Raw genomic sequence first — 23274 nt, forward strand, 5'->3', positions numbered from 1 at the left:
ATATTTTTATTTCTAGCTCTTACAAAACAAGAAATAAGAAATGAAAAATAAGAAATGAGAAATGATAACGTTATCTAACATATCCCTAGTGTTTTTTTCTTTTCATAACTAAGTAAATAGTTAATTGAAGGAAAAATTAAAATTAAGTGTATATATATATATTAAAAAAAAAGGTATGACACAATATTGACAAACACTAAAGCAATTTATTATTTTTATTAAAAATTCAAGATATTTGAATGTTCTTTTTTTACCTTTGGGATGGGAGAATACATTGCAGAATCTTATAAACTATAATACTTTTAATTAATACACACAACTCTCAAGAGACTTTTATTGTTATTTTATTTATTTATTTATTTTTAGTGACACAATTTTCGTGTAGATTGAACGAAATCTTTGAGGGATAATATTTGAGTGCATCTCGTACATCACCCATTTTTATGCATCTTTATCACCACTCAAATAAAAAAATATTCAAAATATTCAAAAAAGAGAAAAGGTCAAATTTGCCACATGGCAAGTTATAATTAGACAATTTGATAAGATGCACAAAGATAGATGATGGCCGGGATGTGCCTAAGTATTTTTCATCTTTGATATCTCCTTTGTCAGAAATTATTTTGAGAATGTTCTACATTATATGATAGACAATTTTATATCACTACAGTTGGAAGAGAAACAACAAAAAATACTTAAAAAACATATATAAACTTATATATTGTAATTATTAGAAATATGGAGATTTTCAAATTTACATGTAAGGATTATCTATAAAACGAAAGTTGTTGCATTAATACCTAGGGAATCATTTGGTTGGAGGGTTTTTTATATGAGAATTGACATAGGTATCAAAATCCTATGTTTGTTTTATAGTTTTCAACTCTTTGCAATAAGTAATTCCTAGGTATCATTATTTTCCACAAATAAATTTTATTCTTTTCCAAAACGTGAGTTTTCTCTTTTTCCATCTTCATCAGGTTTTGATTTTATAAATCATTTCACTTTGAATATAGTTAATTAATTAAATAATTAATATTAATTTAATAAAATAATATAAATATTTATTTTAATAAATCAATAATAATCTATTAAAATATTTAATTAACTTATTTTTACAATAAAAATTTATTAAATGGAAGCAATTCCATTTTTTCATTTTTTCTTTTTCTTGAAAAATACAAGTTTAGGCATATTTTTATGCACTCATAAAGATTTTTTTTGTCTCTTCCTTTTTTTTTCCTAGATTTTGGCCATTAACGAATCATTTCTCTCCATTAAGCAAAATGACTTTTTTACCCATTTCATTAGGAAATTAACTCTTTTAAATCCTATCTAATATATTTATAATATTCCTCATTCCATTTGTATGCAACATTCTCCCCTCGTTTCTTCTTCCTCCTCTTTTTGTTCCTTCTTCTTCTTATTATATTTTTATCTTCTTCTTCCGCTAGATCTTCATTTTTCTTCATTGTAGCAATTTTCGCAATCGCCATCGATGTTTTCAGTGCCTTTCTTTGCCGGTAAATTCAGTTCCATTTCTTCTTGAGTTTAAATATTTTTGTTCCCTTGTTCATTTGGATGTCATCAAAATATGCTAATTACCCAAACATCCTATAAGATTTGTGAGAAAAGAAACTTTCTCAAGCTCCTAATGCTCGTTATTTTCATGTCATAGCTCAATTGGCATAACATATATATGAGTTTAAGTATCACTACAAGAAATCACACTTCTCCGTACATATGAAATCGCTGAAAAATGGTGAAAAATGCGTCGATAAAGGATCAATCGATGACGTACTGATTGTCGAGAGTTTTTTTGAGAGAAATCCATCGAGAGTAGAACACCCACCGCAGAAAAGGACCGTTGGCAGTTGTTCACGAACTCCCGATGCCTAATATAGGGCGTTGGGAGTTATAGGAACTCCTGACGGGTAATATACGCCGTCGATGGTTTCTTCTATTTGTCAGGAGTTCCAGTAACTCTTGATGGCCCACTAGTTCGTGGGGAGTTCCATAACTCACGACGCACTCTTTCACTCGTCAAGAGTTCTACTAACTTCTGACGGTACCCTCTTTGCATCGGGCGTTCCTTTAATGGTTGAATATTGACTTTTAAAATTATTTAATTTGTAATTTGTAATTTTTTTTTTATTTGATCTGAATAACCTTTAAAGCATCATTAACCAACTCAAACAGACTCACATAATAAATAAAACAACCAAAGCAAAGCCCATACTATAACAAATAAAAGAAAAATTAAAAGATAGATTATAAAAGAAATTTGTCTTCGGAAATACATGAAAGAAATAAGATGAAAACAATGTCAAGAAATATGTATTCAGAAATACATAAAAAAAACAACGTCTAGAACACAACATCTTCAACAATCGTCCAACCTCATCTCCGAACAACATCCTACAACAAAACAAAAACATTCAAATGTCATAAACTTCTAGAAACAAACAAAAAACTCAAGTTCAACTCCAAAACGAGTATCACGAAACTCAACCCGCCCCCCACAACATATTCAAATTTCATAAACAAGAACGAACACACAAAAACTCGAACTTTCCCCCCAAAACAATCTATACAAAACTCAACCCACCCCCCACAACACGTTCAAACTTCATAAACATCCATAAACGATTATAACTGAACTTTACCCACCCCCACAACATTCAAACTTCATAAACATCAACGAACACACAAACTTCATGAGAAATTTGTACGGATGACCCATTTTTTAAAAATAATGTTAATTAACCCTCTGCTAACATCATCGGCATACCAGATTACATAAATGTCATCACCTCTTTGTCTTCGTAAATGCCATCACCTCTTTGTCTTCTTACCCTTTTACTGAAAACCAAAACTAAACTAAAACTCTTCCACTGCCACCGACAAATCGAATCTAATGGGTAATTAAGTGAATTCAATATATACCGATTGTGTCTTAAATTGACCAGTAATAGGGATAGGGTGGGTCATTCTAGGGTTTAGAAATATTGTGAACCTATAGTATTTTTTGTTTTTTTTTTTTGTTTTTATTTTCGATGTGTTCTGAGGTTGAAGATGAGTAGAAAGAGAGAATGTAAGTGAGATAAGTGAGAGTGAAATCAGCGAGAGTGACACCAGAGAGAGCGAGACTCACGAGAGCGATACCAGAAAGAGCGAGACTAGCGAGACAATGTCTAAAGAGAGAGCGAGAGAGAGAGAGAGAGAGAGAGAGCGAGAAAGAGAGTAAAACATAAAGTAAGGGGAAAAAAGAATTCCAACGAAAAGCATCAAATTTTGACCGAAGATGGACATAAAATTATTTTATGACAATATATTAGGTCAAAATTTTCTAGCATCAAAAGTTTTATGACAATAAATATCAAATTTTATTATTATTTTTTTAAATTATTATTTCGATATTTTTTCTCATTGGAATGCTTTTCTTTTAACTTAATTTTGATGTCTTATTTTATGACAATATATTATGTCAAAATTTTTGCAACTTATTAACCTTTGATGTTTATGTTTTGTCTTGATTTTGGATCCACATAAGGTGAACATGAAATTGTTTTATGACAATATATTAGGTCAAAAATTTCTAGCCTCGCTCTCTCTCGTTCTCTTTCTCTTTCTTTCTCTCACGCTCTTTTTCTCTCTATCTCTCTCTTTCTCTCTCTCCTTTTCGCTCTCTCTCGGTCTCGCTTCTTTTTCAAGAGAGATTTTTTTAGATATTATTTCACTAGTCTCGCTCTCTCTGGTATCGCTCTCATGAGTCTCACTCTCTCTAGTGTTACTCTCTCTAGTGTTGCTCTCTCGTATCGCTCTCGTCAATTTCACTCTCACTTATCTCACTCATATTCTCTTTTTCTACTCGTCCTCAACCTCAAAACACATCGAAAACCAAAAAAATAAACAAAAAGACCATAGTTCATAATATTTCTAAACTCCGAAACGACTCATCCTATCCCCATTATCGATCAATTTAAGACCCAATCGACACAGATTGAATTTACTTACCGATCAAATTCCATTTTTCGGCGGTAGTAGAAGAGTTTTAGTTTAGTTTTGCTTTTCAGTAAAAGGGTAAGAAGACATAGAGATGAGGGCATTTACATAATCTGGTATGACGATGATGTCAGCAAATGTCAATTATTAGAATTTTACAATATATAACTTTTGTTTACTTTGACATTCATTTAAGTTCACTCTAATATTTTACAACCACAACATTTACATAATAACATAATTAAGTCAGACTTGAGTCAACATCATTTAAGACAAATGAATGGAGTGAAAAATAATATTGCAAATCAAATTTTAGCAATATATGAATGATAAAAACAACTGTATTATAATTATTAATTTTGCATCGGGACTTATGTATATTTGATAATATAAATGTTTTATAATTATTTTTTATAATTTAATGCATGCCAGATGTCTTTTATTTTACATAATTAAATTATACTTAGACTATAAAATAAGAGAAAATGTTAGAAAAATACAAGAAACAAGAAATAAAAAAAAATCATCAAACAAGTTTTTGTTTCTTTTTTTCAAGAAATAGAAAAAATCATCAAACAAGTTTCTGTTTCTATTTCTATTTCTTTTTTTCAAGAAATAGAAAATAGAAATAACTATCAAACATATTCTTTTTTATCAAATATATTCTTATTTCTAGTTCTTATAAAACAAGAAATGAAAAATGAAAAATGAGAAATGAGAAATGGTAACGTTATTTAATGGACCCTTAGTATTTTTTTCTTTTCTTTTCTTTTTTTCATAACTAAGTAAATAGTTAATTCACAATCGAAACTAATATGGAAACCAATCACTTCGATCAATTGAAGGAAAAAATTAAAATTAAGTGTGTGTATATATATATATATATATAAAAAGTATGACAAAATATTGACAAAATCTAAAGCAATTTATTATTTTTATTAAAAATTTAAGTTATTTGAATGTTTTTTTTTACAATATGTATATGTTGGGAGAATACATTGCAGAATCTTATAAATTACAATACTTTTAATTAATACACACAACTCTCAAGAGGCTTTTATTGTTATTTTATTTATTTATTTTTAGTTTCACCATTTTCAAGTAGATTGAACAAAATCTTTGATGGATAGTACAATACATCTTGGACATCACCTATCTTTGTGCATCTCTTCTCACTATTCAAATAAAAAAAAATTCAAATATTCAAAAGAGAGAAAAGGTCAAATTTCTCACATGACAAGTTATAATTGAACAATTTAATAGGATGCACAAAGATAGATGATACCCGGGATGCTCCTAAGTATTTTTCATCTTTAATATCTCCTTTATGAGAAATTATTTTGAGAAGGTTCTACATTATGTGACCGAAAATTTTATATCATTGTAGTCGGAACAGAAACAACAAAAAATACTTAAAACACATGTATAAACTTATATATTATAATTATTAGAGATATGGAGCTTTTCAAATTTACATGTAATGATTATCTATGAAATGAAAGTTGTTGCATTAATACCTAAGGAATCATTTGGTTGGAGAGTTTTCTATATGAAAGTTGATACAGGTGCCAAAATCCTAAGTTTCTTTCACAGTTTTCAACTCTTTGTAATAAGTAATTCCCAAGCATCATCATTTTTCACAAATAAAAGATTTTCTATTCTCTTCCAAAATAGTGAGTTTTCTCTTTTCCCCTCTCTATCTATTTTTTATTTTATAAATCATTTCACTTTGAATATAGTTAATTAATTAAATAATTAATATTAATTTAACAAAAAAAATATAAATATTTATTTTAATAAATCAATAATATCTATTAAAATATTTATTAACTTATTTTTACAATAAAAATTTATTAAAAGGATGCAATTCTATTTTTTCATTAATGAAAATATATTTAATTAATAAGTTAGAATTAATGAAATTTAGTTAATAAACATATAATTTAGTACTTTATTGTTTTTTAATAATCAAGGAATTAATTATTCTCGGATATCATTTATTTTCAGAAATTTTATAAAACCTTCAACCAAACAACTCCTAAGATGAGTCTGGTAGTTAGAAATTTAGATCATTTCTATATTTCAGAAAAAGTGTATTGTTATCAAGATTTAAAATAGAAATATCGAGATCTTAATTTTACAAAAAATTTGATGGCAATATTGATAAAATGTCGACTTATGGATATTTCTAAAAAATTGTAAAAATAATATATTAAAAAAATTAACAAGTAAATTGAGAAATTTTCACCGATAGGAAAGATATCAAACTATTTACTGAAATAGTAAAAAGAAATGTTGATAGATACTGATAAACTTCTATCAACCTATATTAATCATAGACTTATATCAATTTCTATCATTGATAAACTTTTATCCGTATCTATTAACGAGACTTGTATCAATTTCTATTATTGGTAATGCTGATAGTTCTATCAAGGTATGTGATAGACCTAGATAACAATGTCAATCATAACTATAATTAATGTTTGTGTAAATATTTTTTGTTTATTTTTTATTTTTGAAAATCCTACTAAACATTTTATAATTTATATTAAATGCTTATTTGGTGTGTTTCATAAATATTTTACTAAATATTGATTCACCCTGGAAAGGTAAAAATATGGAGGGAAATATCCACGTGTGCATGGAAATTTAATAGTTACGTCTGTTTATCATCACCATACAAAACTGTACCGTCTTTAATACTAGCAGAGGGAGAAACACAGAGCATAAACAATTTCTATGGAAGATCTGAAGCCAAGCCCAGCTAATTCCTCTCCCCTCACTCCAATCGGCTTTATCGAAAGAGCTGCCGTCGTTTATGGCGATTGCCTCTCGATCATCTACAACTCCACCACTTACACCTGGTCGGAAACTCACCGCCGATGCCTTCAACTCGCCTCTTCCCTCTCTTCCATTGGCATCCAGAAAGGCCATTTCGTCTCTGTCATCGCTCCCAACACTCCGGCCATGTACGAACTCCACTTCGCCGTTCCCATGGTTGGTGCCGTCCTTAATACCATCAATCTCCGCCTTGACGCTCGAACCATCTCCATTCTCCTCCGCCATAGCGAATCCAAACTCATCTTCGTCGATCAAGCCTCCTGTGCTGTAATCTCCGAGGCTTTGGCCTTTTTCCCGCCGGAGACGAAACGACCATTGCTCGTCCTCATTGCCGACGATACTGTGGTGGAAGATTCGTCATTGTCATCCTCCGATTTTGTTGATTCGTATGAGGACATGGTTCGGAGAGGGGATTCTAAGTACCAATGGATACGACCGGCGAGCGAGTGGGATCCGATCGTTTTGAATTACACGTCTGGAACAACGTCGTCGCCGAAGGGAGTGGTTCACTGTCACAGGGGAATTTTCACAGTGGCGCTCGATTCGCTTCTGGAATGGGGAGTTCCTAAGAAATCAGTTTATTTATGGACATTACCGATGTTTCATGCTAATGGGTGGAGCTTTCCTTGGGGAATCGCCGCCGTAGGCGGCACAAATATTTGTATTCGGAAATTTGATGCGACATTGATTTTTTCCTTAATTCGTCGTCATCACGTGACACACTTGTGTGGAGCTCCGGTGGTGCTCAATATGCTAACGAACTCCCCTGACAATCGACCACTTGATCGACCGGTCAAGATTCTCACTGCCGGAGCACCACCGCCTGCGACAGTTCTGCTTCGAACTGAATCATTGGGGTTTGTTGTCACACATGGGTATGGATTGACTGAGAGTGGAGGGACGATCATCTGCTGCTCATGGAAGTCGGAGTGGAATCGGCTGCCGGAAACAGAGCAAGCACGATTGAAGGCGAGGCAGGGGGTACGGATGCTAGCAGTTGAGGCGGTCGATGTGTTGGATCAAAAGACTAGAAAAAGCGTGAACAGAGATGGAGCTTCCATTGGAGAGATTGTTGTGAGAGGCGGATCGATAATGCTTGGGTATTTGAAAGATCCAGAAGCGACATCGAAAGCATTGACAAACGACGGGTGGTTCTTCACCGGAGATGTTGGGGTGATGCATCCAGATGGGTATTTAGAGATAAAGGATCGATCGAAGGATGTGATTATTAGCGGTGGAGAGAATTTGAGCAGCGTTGAGGTGGAATCAGTTCTGTACATGAATCCGGTGGTGAATGAGGCGGCGGTGGTGGCACGACCAGATGAGTTTTGGGGGGAGACGCCGTGTGCGTTTGTGAGCTTGAAAGAAGGATTGACTCGACAACCGACAGAGGAGGAGATTATTGAGTATTGTAAAGGGAAGTTGCCGCGGTTTATGGTGCCAAAGACGGTGGTCTTCACGACGGAGCTTCCAAAGACATCGACCGGAAAAATTCAGAAGTTTGTGCTCAGAGAAATGGCCAAGTCAATGGGCCCCGCACGAAAAAGTAGACTGTAGGGGGAAAAAAAAATCATAAGCACTTTATGCATATCTGCAATAAATGTTATGGTGTCTATGTATTGTTTCCAACTTGTTGGAATTTAGAAATTTTAATTCGATCTTTTTGCTTTGAATTCATTTTTTAAGATATGTTTGGAAGTAAGTCATTTTGTGAGATTCATGATTTTAGGTTACGTTTACCTGGTTGAAAAGTAATACGATAATATAAAAAGTGGGTCCCATTTGATTATTTTGTTGTTGTTTACCTACTCTGTAATTGTAATCAAATGTGAGACCCACCTTGAAATTTGTAATCAAATAGTATAATCTGGTTGAAGAATAAAAGGTGTTCAATCTGATTGCAGTTGAAAATTACGAGGATACACTACCTTTACTGTTGTTACCATTATAGATATTGTTACCATAACAGTATAAAGCTATCAATTTGTCACATTTATGGTAACCTTTACTGTTATCGTTGCCATTAGGGTCAAACAATAATGGTAACGATAATGGTGCAATGACCCAACTTTTTGAGTACTTTGACAAGGATTGTCACTGTTAAATGCACATTTGTATTCAAAACATATTGACCATAAAATTTGTTAAAACAATAAAGTCAATTTTTCAAAATAAATTAGAAAATAAATAAATAAAAAATAAGTAAAACCTTTAATCGGGGTCCCCTAAAAAAAATTTAAATAGAAAAATATTCAAAATCATCAAACTATTTAGTCTGACAATATATCTAAGAATTTCAAAATATTCAAATGACTAAAGACATGGATTGAGCGGACGCGATTTCTTTTGTCCTCATATGGCTCTGTCATGGGTCCCGCCTGTCACAACATGTTTCTATCGTTACTTGAAAAACATAAAGTAAAAAGGGTGAGTATAAAAATACTCAGTAAGTAACCCAACTATCGAGGTTAGGCTATGCATTTATATCCTATAAATGCAAATATGTAGGTGGAACACACACGTAATGATTAACCACCCACAGGTGGTCGTCTAGTGTACGATTTAACCCGCCCTAATACAAAGTTGTTGCATGGTTGTGAACCCATTGATCCACAAAGCTGTAACATAGTTTTGAACTCGTCAATTCATAGAGTTGTCATATAGTTGTGAACTCATCAGTTCATGGAGTTGTCATATAGTTATGAACTTGTCAGTTCACGGAGTTGTCATGTGGTTGTGCACCAATGGCTCATGGAGTTATAATATCATAGTGTTAGGAGGGCAATTGACACTATCAACACGTGACATCTATCATAGCATCAATAACTTCTTAACATAACTCATGGTACATTTCGTAGGGTCCTACACATAAAACATAGTAATAAGCTCATACATTCTCATACATGCCAATTAAGATTTAGATCATGCTCATACATTCCAGCAAACTATCTTATAAAGCAAGATCATGCTCCAACTCACAACATACTCGGAACTATACTGTCACATGCTCATATGCCCTCTCTATTCAGGCATTATGTTTCATACAAACTTAGATCCAATAGATTATCCTTTAATTTTATGCCCGACACAAAGACAATTCTAGTAGTAAGATTACTTATTTCAAAATTGGGCCCAAAATTAATTCAAGCAAACAAATTCCTTTTTAGCTTTTCACGAACTTTGAATTAGATCCTAGAACATGAATAAAAAATCAATTCCAACCTTTAAGCCCAATTCTAACATTCAATCACAATTACCGACATGACTTACCCAAGAATGGTTTGATCCAAAACCCCTTCAAGATCTCAATTCAAACCTCCAAAGTCGATCACCAAAACTATTGGACAAAACATTGCAAAACTCCTTCCAGTAATTCAAATCTATGCTCCAAAACCGATGGGCAACTCAAATTTAATCGGGTATTTAAGACCTTCAAGAAAATCCATGAAGACCCATAAAAAAAATACTTGCCAAAACACCAAACTCAAACCTTTAATACTATTGGATGGTGATTTAATATTTTCAAATTCCAAACCAAGATTTCGGCAAAGTTATAGGGTTTTTCCGGATTGAGCTAAAGGAGGAAGGGAGAGACAATCGGAGAACGGCACCATCGAGGGAGAAAATCAATAACTAGGGCTGTGAACGAAAAGAGGAGAAAAACGACACTGACGAACGTTGGGCAGTTAGGTGGCATGGTGTGCGATGTGGTTGAGACCTGCACAGATGGCCTGAAAACATCGCACGACTGAGAGAGAGATGGCTGGCAACGCGAGCTGATCCCGCGACTTTTGATCCAAGCAGAAACGTGTGACCGCTTTGCAATTTTTTTTTTTCGATTTTACATAAACAAAATATGATATAAAAATAATAACATAATAGATAAACAATCAAGATTAACATGCATTTAAGAGAAAAAAAAGGGAAGAGCGAAACCTTACCTTTGTAGATTCTCAAATTCTTCACGATTCCTTCCGTATCTTTTTTGGAATGTCTCTTCAATAATCAAAGGATACCATCGTAAGTGAAACCTTGTTATTCTCTAGGATCCCAAGAATTCCCAATCTAATTGTGTCACAAACATGAGCCATGAAGACCTATTTATAGAGAAAATGGATGACCTCCTTCTTCTAGTAATTCCTACTTCTACTCCAGTTCTACTTTAATTAAATAACTTTTATTTAACTAATTAGTCCAATAATTAAATAACTATATATATTAAATAAATAAATAAATAAAATAAACATCACATGTTTATTTATCTCTACTTCTAAAAAAATAGTTAATTAATCATTAATTAATCAATTAAACGACTATATTAAATATATAGAATTAATCAACATATAATTATCACATGTTTATATGTATACATCTCTTTAATATTTGCATCTTATTCAAATATTTTTCTCTCTAAATTATAGATCACATCTATAATTAATCATATTATATTAATCTCATTAGTATGCAATTTATTTGAACAATTCAAACAATTCCTCTTATGTACCCTTTAGTGAGCTAACAAGGGGACCTTATGGACCTACAAATTAGAAGCTCCAATGATATAAGATTAATTAATTAAACTCTTTAATTAAATTATGCAATTTTCATTAACTATCAGTCACTCCACTAAAGATCGATAACTGCACTCTTCGCATTGTAGATTTATTTCTGTGTCTATGGATATAACCAATCAACAACGAGTCGACCCTTCACAAATTGCTCATAATTATAGTTGGGTAAAAATATTATTTTTACCCATATAGTTACATCTAACTCCTTAAATATCACTGATCCCTCTAATGAACAAATAATTTATAGTCCAACTATAAACTAACATCTCTCAGGCCAGTAAGAGATTGAGGCCTCAATGTTCAAGACCTACAATCAACTATTAAAGGAGCAATTTATCTACTCTCCCTAAGGTCGGAAAAGGAGTGAATTTCATCTTGTGTAGTTGTATTCCCAGCTCCCTATTTGGACAAGTCCCCAAAATGGTAGGCTTGTTGAGTCGGCTAACAAGGCCACTCTAACCCATACAAATCAAAAGACTACCCTCATAGACAAGAGTTCACAACTCACCCAGGATTAAGATCAAGTCACTATGGTCATCCTAGTGAAATGTAAGCCTCTTATAGCAACGATGTTATATAGGCTATTCATTTCATAGTCTGGTCTTATCCATTAGATCATTTGTAGCACTTTACAACAACTGTACATCTACAAAGCAAGTAGTATTCGTAGTGTCACCAAGATAAGGTACTTAGTTTTATCTATCTACTACAGACCATATAGGTTATCACTTATATCTGATCCACCTGTATGTCTTTACATACATGTTTAAGTTTCATAAAATAACCTTGGATCTTAGTTTATTGGATTGATTTAATACTGTCTAAACATTAATAAAATACCTCTTATTTTATTAGATATATAGTTTGTCTTTACAAACTAAAAGATACATTTGATTTAGGACATTAACTCTAACAATCTCTCACTTGTCTTAAAACGAGTGAGTTGTACCGTGTAAAATAAAAATGCAATAAATAATTGGACTACAAAGTATTAAATACCAAAAATGGGATGTATAGTATCAAATACAATACAATAAACTAGGGCATACAATATACCTAACAACATCTCCCACTTGCCCTAGATTAAGTGACTCATATCTTTTAGACCTATTCTCTCCAGATGACCTTAAAAAACTTTAGCCATGAAAGCCTTTGTAAATGGATTAGCAATGTTGTTCTCCAAGGAAATCTGTGTGATAATCACATCTCCTCGTTGCACAATCTCCCTAATGAGATGATACTTGCGCTTTATATGCTTTCCACATTTGTGACTACGAGGCTCCTTGGAGTTTGTCACTACACCACGGTTATCACAATAAAGGATGATGGGCAAAGTCATGTTTGGAATAACTTTCAAATCTATCAGAAAATTTATGAGCCACATAGTTTCCTTAGTAGCTTCACAAGCAGCTACATATTCTGCCTCCATTGTGGAATCTATAATACATCCCTTACTTAATGCTCTCCCATATTATAGCTCATCCATTCAGAGTGAACACAAATCCTGATGTGGATTTCCTAGAATCCTTATCAGTCTAAAAATCAGAGTCAGTGTATCCTGTAAGGATCAAATCCTTAGCACCATACACAAAAATATAGTTTCTCGTTCTCCTAAGATACTTGAGAATGACTTTGACCGATGTCCACTAATCAAATCCTGAATTGGACCGATATCTATTGATCATCCCCACTGCATGGCAAATATCAAGCCTAGTACACAACATGGCATACATAAGGGTACCTACCACAGATGCATAAGGAATCCGTTTCATCTCCTCAACTTCTAAAGGTGTCCTAGGACACCGTTCTTTAAAAAGAATAATTCCATGCCTAAAAGGTAGTAAACCTTTCTTGGAACTCTACATCGAATACTTGATAAGAATTTTGTTAATATACAATGCCTGAGACAAAGTTAATGTTTGTTCTTACGATCTCTTATAATTTGGATCCCTAGAACATACTAAGCTTTACCCAAATATTTCATTTGGAACTGAACTACTAACCATTCCTTAATTTTGGTTAGAGAACCTACGTCATTCCCAATAAGTAGCATATTAACCACATTCACTAAGAAAGCTACTAAATCGTTAATGATCTTCATGTAAACACAAGATTCATCAACATTTTGATTAAAGGCATAGGTTTTGACCGTAGTGTCAAACCTCATGTTCTACGAACTAGATACCTGTTTCAATCCATAGATAGACAAATTGAGCTTGCAGAATTTTTGCTCTTGGCCATGTACTATGAATCCTTCTGGTTGAGTCATGTAGATAGTCTCTTCATGATTACCATTCAAAAAGGCAGCCTTGATGTCCATTTGCCATATCTCATAGTCATAATATGCGACAATAAACAAGAGAATTTGGATAGATTTTATCATAGCAACAGGAGAGTAGGTTTTTCTTTATAGTCCATTCCCTCAATCTGGGTATAACCATTTACTACTAATCTAGCCTTGAAGGTTTGCACCTTTCCATCTACACCTCTTTTCTACTTGTAGATCCACTTGCAACCTATAGGTTTTACCCTATCAAGTTGGTCAACAAGTTCCCAGATAGAATTGGAATATACATACTCCATTTCTAGATTCACGGCCTTAATCCATTAATCTTTGTCAACATCTTTCATTGCCTTCTTGTAAGACAATGGATCCTCAACATCATCATTAATGATGTTTTGGGCTTCTGTTAAACCCACATAGTGAACAAGTGAGTTCACAACCCTCCCACATGTCGAAGAAATCTCAACTCATGAGATGGATTAGTTTGACTAGATGAACTGACATCAACAAATTTTGTTGATATACTAGCATTTTCAACAACTCTTGTTGAAGTTTTAGTAATATTTTCAGAAATTTTTCTTAAAACTATTTTGCTTCATAGTTTCTAGTTCCTCATGTGACTTTCCTCCAAGAATGTAGCATTTGTCGATACAAACACTTTATTTTCATTTGGAATAAAGAAGTACCCACCTCTCATTTCCTTGGGTAGCCTACAAATAGGCATACTTTCGAACGAGATCCAACTTCTTGGGATTTTTCATAAGCACATGGGTTGGACATCCCCAAATTCTAAAGTGGACCTTTACGACCTCTCCACAACTCCAAAGGTATTTCAGAAACACTCTTTGACGGAACTTTGTTCAAAATCCCCAGAACGAGTTAGGAAATTGAGCATAATTCATCATAGACCGAACCACGTCAATAGGGTTCTATTTCTCCTTTTCGATACACCATTCTGCTAAGGCGTACTAGGGGCTGAGAGTTAAGACAATATTCTATGTTCTATCATAAAGTTTTGAAATCTTAAGTCCATATACTTTCCATCATGATTAGATCGTAGTGTTTTGATCTTTTTACTTAACAAGTTTTCAATCTCAGTCTTATACTCCTTAAACTTTTCAAGTGCTTCAGAATTATGTTACATTAGGTGTAGATACCTGTACCTTAAATAATCATCTATAAAATGTTGTGTTGTATGTCCTAAAACTCGCAGTTTGTAAAGTTAATTATTTTCTATTATTAATAAAGTTGTTATTGAATTTGTAAATTGCAATTGTAAAGACTAAATCCAATAAACTAAGACCTATGGCTATTGCATGTATACTTAAACTTTTTTTGAAGACATAAAGATGGATCAAGTTCGAGTAAATAGCCAAAACGGTCTATAGTATACGAATAAGATTGGGTGCGTTATTCTAGTAACACGGATGCGACTCCCTCTATAGTTGTTATAATTTGTTGTAAGGTGCTACAAACGAAGTGATCCTGATTCGTTCATGTATTGACATGAGAAGTGGGGGCGTCCTATGCAATGAGTTTGCATAAGATCGGACCAAGAAATAAGTCACTCTTACTTTATAATGTCGTTTACTGTTTAAGACTGACTATTTCACATAAATGACCTAGGTAACTCGATCTTAATCTTGAGCTAACTATGAACTCTTGTTTATTCAGGATTATCCTTAGATTTGCATAGGTCAGGGTTGGCTCGACAGGCGCTGGCTCAATATTCCTCCCATTTTAAGGTAAGACCGGGTAGATAGCTAGGGACATAAGGTGCAAGATGGAATTCACGCCTACCCGATTTAGGGATAGTAGAAAGGTTGTTCTCTTATGTACTGAATCCAGGTCTTGAACAAAGGTCCCCACCCTCTCATTGGCCCAAGAGGGATTCGGTTTAATGACTGGATCACAAACCAACTGTTCATTAGAGGCTTAGTGGAACTTAAGAAGCAAGATGTAATTTTGGGGGTAAAACAACATTTGACCCAACCGTTATTACGAGCAACCTTTGAAGGGTTGACTTACTGATTATGATTAAATCAAGTGGACACAAATATATCTACAGTGAGGAGAGTGAAACTATCAAGCTATAGAGGTGTGATTCGGTAGTTAACGAATATTGATTAATTCAGTCTAAAGAGTTTTAGTCAATTAATCTCAAATCGTTGAAGCTCATGATCTGTAGGTTCATAAGGTCCCTCTACTAACTTATAAAACATGAACATATTGGATTAGTAAATTGAGTGAATTTGAAATGATTTCAATTTGAAATGTTCAAATTGAATTTAGGGTTTGAATTTGAATAGCTCAAATTCAAATTAGGGTTTGTATAATTATATTCCATATAATTAAATAACGTTTAATTTATCTAAATTAAACGGAATTGGAGATTTTATAATATTTAAATGTTGTTTTAAATATTAATAACGTGAATAGGATTCATGTTTAATTAGATATATGATTAATTTAATATTTGATATTAAATTATTATTTAATTAATTAAAATAAAATTATTTTTCAATTTTAATTCAATTTGAGAAATTAGATTTTGAAATTTTGAATGAATTAAATTAGAATTTGATTTTAAGTTTTAGTAATTTTGAATTAATTAAAATTAAGAATTGAAAGGGGAAATTGGAAAATTAAAATCTCTTAGTGGAGAAATCCAATCTTTGATAAAGCAGAAGGTAGATCTTCTCAATAAAAACACCTAGGTCATTATCTTGTTGAAATTGAAGTGTCAATGGCAGTCTCCTTTAGTGCCGGCACGTAGAAGAATATAAAAAACACTTCAATTTCTTAGAATGAAGGAGATTTGGGCTGCTGAAAATTGGTTTCGGAAGAAAATATTCTTCCTCTCCAAAAACCCTCTTAAATTTCTCATCAAATTCACTTCAATCTTGAGTTCCACCACTCAAATTCAAGGTTTAGAATAGTACAGAAGATTTTTTGGTGAACCAGAGCTGAGAATTCGTGGAAGAACAACTTGGATTGGAGGAATTCTTCAAAGGTATGTTGGCTTAGAAACCCTCTTCTAAAATCCTGTTTTACATGCTTTTAGAACTCAAATTAAGTGTAATGAGAGTGCTTATTAATCATGATTGCTTCCGTTGCATTTCCTCAATTGGTATCAGAGCATGATTTAAGCACTCAATTAACGTTAATTTAAGTTCGGTGGGTGAATTTCTATAATTTCATGTTTGGGGACTGATATGGTGCTTCAATCAGTTTTGTTATTAGATTTTTCTTTGATTCCTAACTTAAATTTATAATTGGCTCTTGTTTGATGAGCTTTTATGTGTGCTCTAGAGTTTGTAGTTTATTTGGAGTCAATAGAGTCGAAATTAGGTTGTAATTTGAAGGTTGAAGGAAGCAAGGTTAGTAGTAGAAACTGGAAGAAGTGCCTTATGACAGCCAGCATTGCAACGCTACTCATATGTAGCCCGAGGCGTCACAATGCTGGGATGAGCATTGCAACGCTGCTCATCGCAGCCCAACAATGTGCACGTTCGTGAGCCAATTCGTGCGAGATGTTCGGTTCGATCGGTTTTCAACTATTTTGATCTAGGTTAGCCATCCTTGTACCAGTTCAACATCTTTTGAAGATATGATGGTCTGGTTCGAGCAGTTTGAGTCTGACTCGGGTCGGATCGTGCAGTCTAGAACAGTTTTGAAGCTTCTTTTTGACCTGTTTTGTAATAATTTAGTCATTATTGCTTGCTTAAAATGCCACAGTTGAACTATATCAATGTTGTTTAAATATTTATGCATGTGATGCATGTTATATTTAAATTAAAACATCTATGTGCATATTGTATGACATGTAGATTTGAAGTCTCACCATAGGAAGCATGTTACATGCATTGGATATATGTTATAAAGAGTTATAATATATAGTATGCATGTTTAGGGTTTTTTTTGTTTAATATAAGTATTATATTAAATGTTGAATGCCTTTGTTGAATATTATGGATGCAAAGCATTTATTTTATTTTATAAGTTGTTATAAAATTGAATTAGACATTAAAATCTATAACAAATATAAGTTGCATACTCATGTAAGTTAAACACTTGTTTTAATAGTTAAAATAGGCTGTTATCTTATAAATTACGGTTACAAACTCAACTGGTATATAATCCTATCTAAAGTTGGAGGTTTTTAAGTTGACGGTCTACGAAACACCTCCTACCTGAGGATTATAGCCGAATAACTGAGCGATGTTAATCGATTTTATAAGCGTACGTGAGTGGTGTGAGGTAATAAAACGGTTTATCACTTAAACATCGTAGTTTAAAATCCATTTATAAGCATTATATTTGGATAAACCATATAGACTTAGGGTTGTTTAATTAGCCGAAATAAACCTGAGTATAAATATACCCAAACAATTAGTAGAACACTTCAATAGGAGTTTAATAACATATATAATACGTTGTTAAAATGCTTCAGTAGGAATTTAGTAACGTATATGATATATTGTTAGAACGCTTCAGTTGGAGATTAATAACATATACGATATGTTGTTTTTATCTCTCGCGTCCCTAAGAGTTCACATCGAGATTCATGCTTCACTTCATGTCACCTTGGGAGTGATCTCTATTGGGAAAGTGTTTGCATGAATCTAGATTTACGTGAATAGGGAAAGTTGCTCACAACAAAATCAAATATACAATATTTTGATTTTAATTCTCATGTCCCTAGAAAGTTCATATCGTGAGGTTCATGCGACACTTTGTGTCACCCTGGGAGTGACCTCCATTCAGAAAGTGTTTGTATGAGTCAATGTCAAGGTGAATAAGAGGAAGTTGTTCATTGTAAAATAAAATATGTGATATATTGATTTCAACTCTCGCATCCCTAGAAAGTACACTGTGAGATTCATATGACGCTCCGTGTCTCCCTAAGAGTGACCTCCATTCGGAAAGTGTTTGTATGGGTCAAGATCAAGGTGAATGGGAGAAATAGTTCATAGTAAGTGGGTGAAGGATATGTGTCAATATGTTTTATGGTCTCTTCTGTTGGTTTGAATCGTAAGATTCCTATGTTGTGCCTGCTAGTTAGCTTTAGGCAGCCCTTACTAGTCGTTTAACAATGGCTATCCCCTGGAGGTTTGTAACATGGGATTCAGAACAACTCAAACTCCAGAAATAGATAAGATTTCTTAGGTCCATTCTCAACCTTGACTCTGATAATTTGTAGAAATAAAAGTTATTTATGCCACCTTATCTAGATATTGCGGCCAAAAGATAGTAATTATGCACCAATTGTATGAAAATTAGCCTAGTATTACAATAATTATAAATGTTTGTGATTACACCCACTAACGCCAAAAAAATGGAAGACAAGCCGAACTTTACTCTGTTTTGCAGGAGACCAAGTCACCGCTTGCGCTCAAGGCTCACGAGAGATTAATCAACGCATCTCTGTCACATTGCGCCCGTCAATCAACAATGAAGAGATGATTAAAGCAATGATGGCGCAATGCGATAGTCGATCCAAGAGTTGTGCTTCAACCGCATGCGGTAATAAAAACAAACATCGCATGCGAACCTATAATCGAAAGTGCAACTGAGCAACGCAAGAGCGGAGGATTGAGACACATGTACAACTAACAGTTGTGTAGAATTGACAGTCTAATTGCATAACAGAAGGAATAATATCCCTCCATCTTCAGAAATACCATAACCATGGGTGGGGACCACAAGGCTGGAGTCAAAGATCTGCATCTATAAATACCCCATTGATTTCAGAGAAAAGATATGCTACTTGATACGGGGCTAAATGTTGCTAGATTGTAGAGAAAAGGCTGAGTTGAGTGCTTAAGAGAAAAAATCCGGGAAGAAGACGAGATAAGGCCAAGATGTGAATCTCAGATCCAACCTACCATACTCCCGATTGAAAGCTCTGTGCAAAGATCCCTACTATTGGTAGAGCAAGTCTGAGAGGGAAGCTCTTCCTACCATCAAATCCATCCTATCCAGCAAGCAGATCTCCATCGAATCAATGCCAAGACATTGGCACTTGTTTGTATCTGTTCTATCTCTCTTTCATTGTGTATTTCATGTTTTCTTTATCTCTTCATTCACACACCATGTATCAAATGCTTAGTAGAAATATTAAATGTTTTGATAAATTCCATTTACCATTTTCTGTCTATTTCCGTTCACCCATCCAACACTTTCTTCATGATGTCTCTTAACCCCCTGATGAGCAATATGAATCACTAAGAACTTAATCTGTATTAAATATATAAAATACATTTAGCTAAAGCATGCTAAACAACATCTTCACCTATGAGAGCAGAAGTGAAGGTGTCATTCTTATCTATCGAGAGAAGGTCAGAAGAATGCGTTAACTAAAGTAAGTAGTACTTCCAGACATGGAAGCAACCTTGCGTTCATTACGTTAGTCTCTGTTTCACCACAGACATGTGGGAGCGCGGTCGATCACCGAGAGGTGTACGCCAAGAGAAGAGCGGAACAATATTTGTACCTTCAATCCAATTAAGAACTTGCGTTGTTTGTATTATTTGTCTTTGTCTTTCTATTTTGTTCATAAGACTTGTCGCCACATCCCATGTCTTTGTATAACTTTCACAGCCAGCTTTAATCCTAGCATCTTGTACACGAAGTCTGTATCTTGTATCATCTAGCTTAGGTTTACTATATTTTTATCTTTTTGTCGCATCTTTACTGCTTTCCTTTATTTTATTGCAATTTATATACTTATACAAACTCATTTTTAAAGATTGAAAACCTGGTCGCATATATCATGAACGTACCACAATAACCTAAACCCTTCCCCGTGTTCGACCTCAGATCACACCGAGAAACTTATAGTGGAATTACACTTAGTTCCATCGTAAGGAAACTTGTGACAACGCATGGCATACTACATTAACATCCATAATTAACACATAACTAGAAGTAGTATCGCATCATTGTGAGCAATTTATATCATCAATCCAAACCCGTTACAGACTCTCTAATTTAGTAGCATCATTGAGGCCAACCTTTGAAATCTGAAAATGGAGGGTTACATTTACAAAATTACTAAGTGTTAGTAATTTTTGAAAAAAAAATGGTAACTAAATGACTATAGGAATAAATGTTATTTTGGAGATAGTATTTAGTCGAGAATGTCTTGCTTTAGTGAAGGAGTATTTAACTGCCCCTCGGTAGTATTGGGAATGTCCTAGAACTCGCAATTCGTGTTAAACATTCTATTTTATCAATAATAATGACTTGTTGATTTTGCATCTTATTATGAAAATCCAATAAACACATCCTTGGCTATAGTTTGAATGTTGTCACTTTATGTAGTGACATAAATAGGATCAAGTTGACAATATATAGTCTAAATGGTCTAATAAGTATATGGATGAAATTGGGTATCTCATCCTGGTAACACTATTGGATGCGATCCACTCTATAGTTGTTAAAGAAGTTGTAAGGTGCTACAAACGATGTGATCTACAAATCGTTCATGTTGAGACATGAGAGTAGAGGCATCCTTTGCAATGAGTTTGCATATAGACTGGACTACGAAAATAATCACTTTTCTTTATAACGACCATTTACTGTTAAAAATGACTATTTCATTTATTATATAACCTAGGTTAACTCGATCTTAATCCTGAGCTAGCTATGAACTCCTGTTTATTCGGGATTATCCTTTAATCTGCAAACGGTGAGAGTAGTCCAACAACACTACTCAATAAGCTTACCATTTTGGGGATAAGACCAGATGAATAGCTGGGAACATAGCCTTGCAAGATGAAATTCACTCTTACCCTATTTAGGGTTAGCTTATAGGTTGCTATCTTAAGTACTAACTCCAAGTCTTGAACAAAGGGGGCCCCGCCTTCTCATGATAGAGAAAGGATTTGATTCATAGAGATTATGAATCAGAATTGCTCATTAGAGGATAAGTAGGAACTTAAGGAACAAGATGTAGTCACAAAGGTAAAACGGTATTTTTGACCTAACTGTGATTACGAACAACCTATGAAGGATCGACTTATTGATTATGGTTATTAAGTGGACATAATATATCTACAGTAAGGGGAGTTCAAATATGGGCTATAGTGGAGTGTCCCATTAGTTAACAAATAGGGGTTAGATCGGACTAATGAGTTTAGTCGATTAATCTCGAATCGTTGGAGCTCATGATCTGTAGGTTCACGATGTCCCCCTACTAGCTCGTAAATGGATAAACTTTAGGGTAGCTTGAGAAATTAATTTGAAACGTTCAAATTAAACGGAACAAGAGAATAAATATTTAAATATGATTTAAATATATGAAGATGATTATTGTACAAAAAATAATTTAATATTTGATATTAAATTAATTAATATTTTAAATTAATTTATGAAATTAATTTAAGAAAATCATTTTTTGAATTAAAATGGTTTTAAATCATTTTATGTTTTAAAAAGGAAAAATGGAAAATCGTTTGCATGGTTGCACAAAATGGAACATGAGTTTTCTCCATTACCATCATCTTGATGCTCACACAAAAGCCATTATCCTCTCTACTTTGATTCTCCAAGCATGAGCTGCAAAGCCATGCACTCCATCTCTTTGCATGTTCATCTACTATATATAAAGAAGATTGGAGTTGTTGGAGAAGGAGGAATGTAGAATTTTGAGAGAAATTTCAGAGAAGAAGAAATTGTCTTCTTCAATCGGCTGTTGTGAGCTCTTCTTGTTTCTTCACATCTTCAAGCTGTTCTTGAGTACCACAACTCTGCCTAAAGCTCTAAGATCATAGTAGCTTCGAGGTGGTTCAAGGTAATTTCAAGTGAAGATAGCAGCTATACAAACATTTTCTTGGAGAGTTCATCAAAGATATGTTCTGAAAACCCACTTTTTAAGAAGAGCATGCTTTAGTTTTTGCCGAAATTAGTGAATTAGAATGCTTATGAATCCTTGATACTTCCATTGCATGTTGTTTAACTCTTTCAATTGGTATGAGAGCATCTTTTAAGCTTTCAATTCGGTCTAATTTTGGCAAGGTGGGGGTTTTTTCATGAGATATATGAAACTAATGCACTGCTATGGTTTTCTAAGTTTTGGCATTTTAATTCTCTTTAATTTCTCAATTAAATTTGTAATTGGCTCTTATTTTATGAGCAGTTATGTGTTAGCAAGAGTCTTTAATTTATTTGGAGTCATTAGAGTTGAAATTAAGATGTAATCGAAGAAACAAGGAAAGGAGGTTGAGCTGCTGTTCCAGGTTTTTTCAGCTTCTGCTTAAATTTTTTGCTGAGGTCCAGTTGCTAAACGATCATTTAGCTCCAAACATTACATGGTGAGAAGAAACGCTAGACGATTGTTTAGTAATATACGCTGGTCGTTGTGATGTTGAACACTAAACGATCGTGTACCTGCGGGAGCTAAGCGATGCATTCATTTGCTCTACGATATCATTATGCGATCGTTTAGTTTTGTCGTGGGAACTAGACGAAATGTTGATTTTGCTAAACAATGGCGCTATATGATCGTTTAGCAACGATGTGGGCTAAACGATGCGATGAAGTTCTACACGATAGCACTGAGTGTTC

General features: G+C 33.7%; 1 protein-coding gene across 1 annotated transcript; it reads left to right on the forward strand.

Moving 5' to 3' along the window:
- Nucleotides 1-1355: 1355 nt before the first annotated feature.
- On the forward strand, nt 1356-8522 carry LOC120069390 (2-methylpropanoate--CoA ligase CCL4-like). The gene is made up of 2 exons (XM_090308792.1): nt 1356-1523; nt 6618-8522. The coding sequence occupies exon 2, from the start codon at nt 6748-6750 to the stop codon at nt 8404-8406; it is 1659 nt and encodes a 552-aa protein (XP_090164918.1). The 5' UTR covers nt 1356-1523; nt 6618-6747; the 3' UTR covers nt 8407-8522.
- Nucleotides 8523-23274: the final 14752 nt, after the last annotated feature.

This window comes from Benincasa hispida, chromosome 12 (genome assembly GCF_027475165.1).
Source record: "Benincasa hispida cultivar pf3 chromosome 12, pf3_genome.v1.1, whole genome shotgun sequence".
Lineage (NCBI taxonomy): Eukaryota > Viridiplantae > Streptophyta > Magnoliopsida > Cucurbitales > Cucurbitaceae > Benincasa > Benincasa hispida.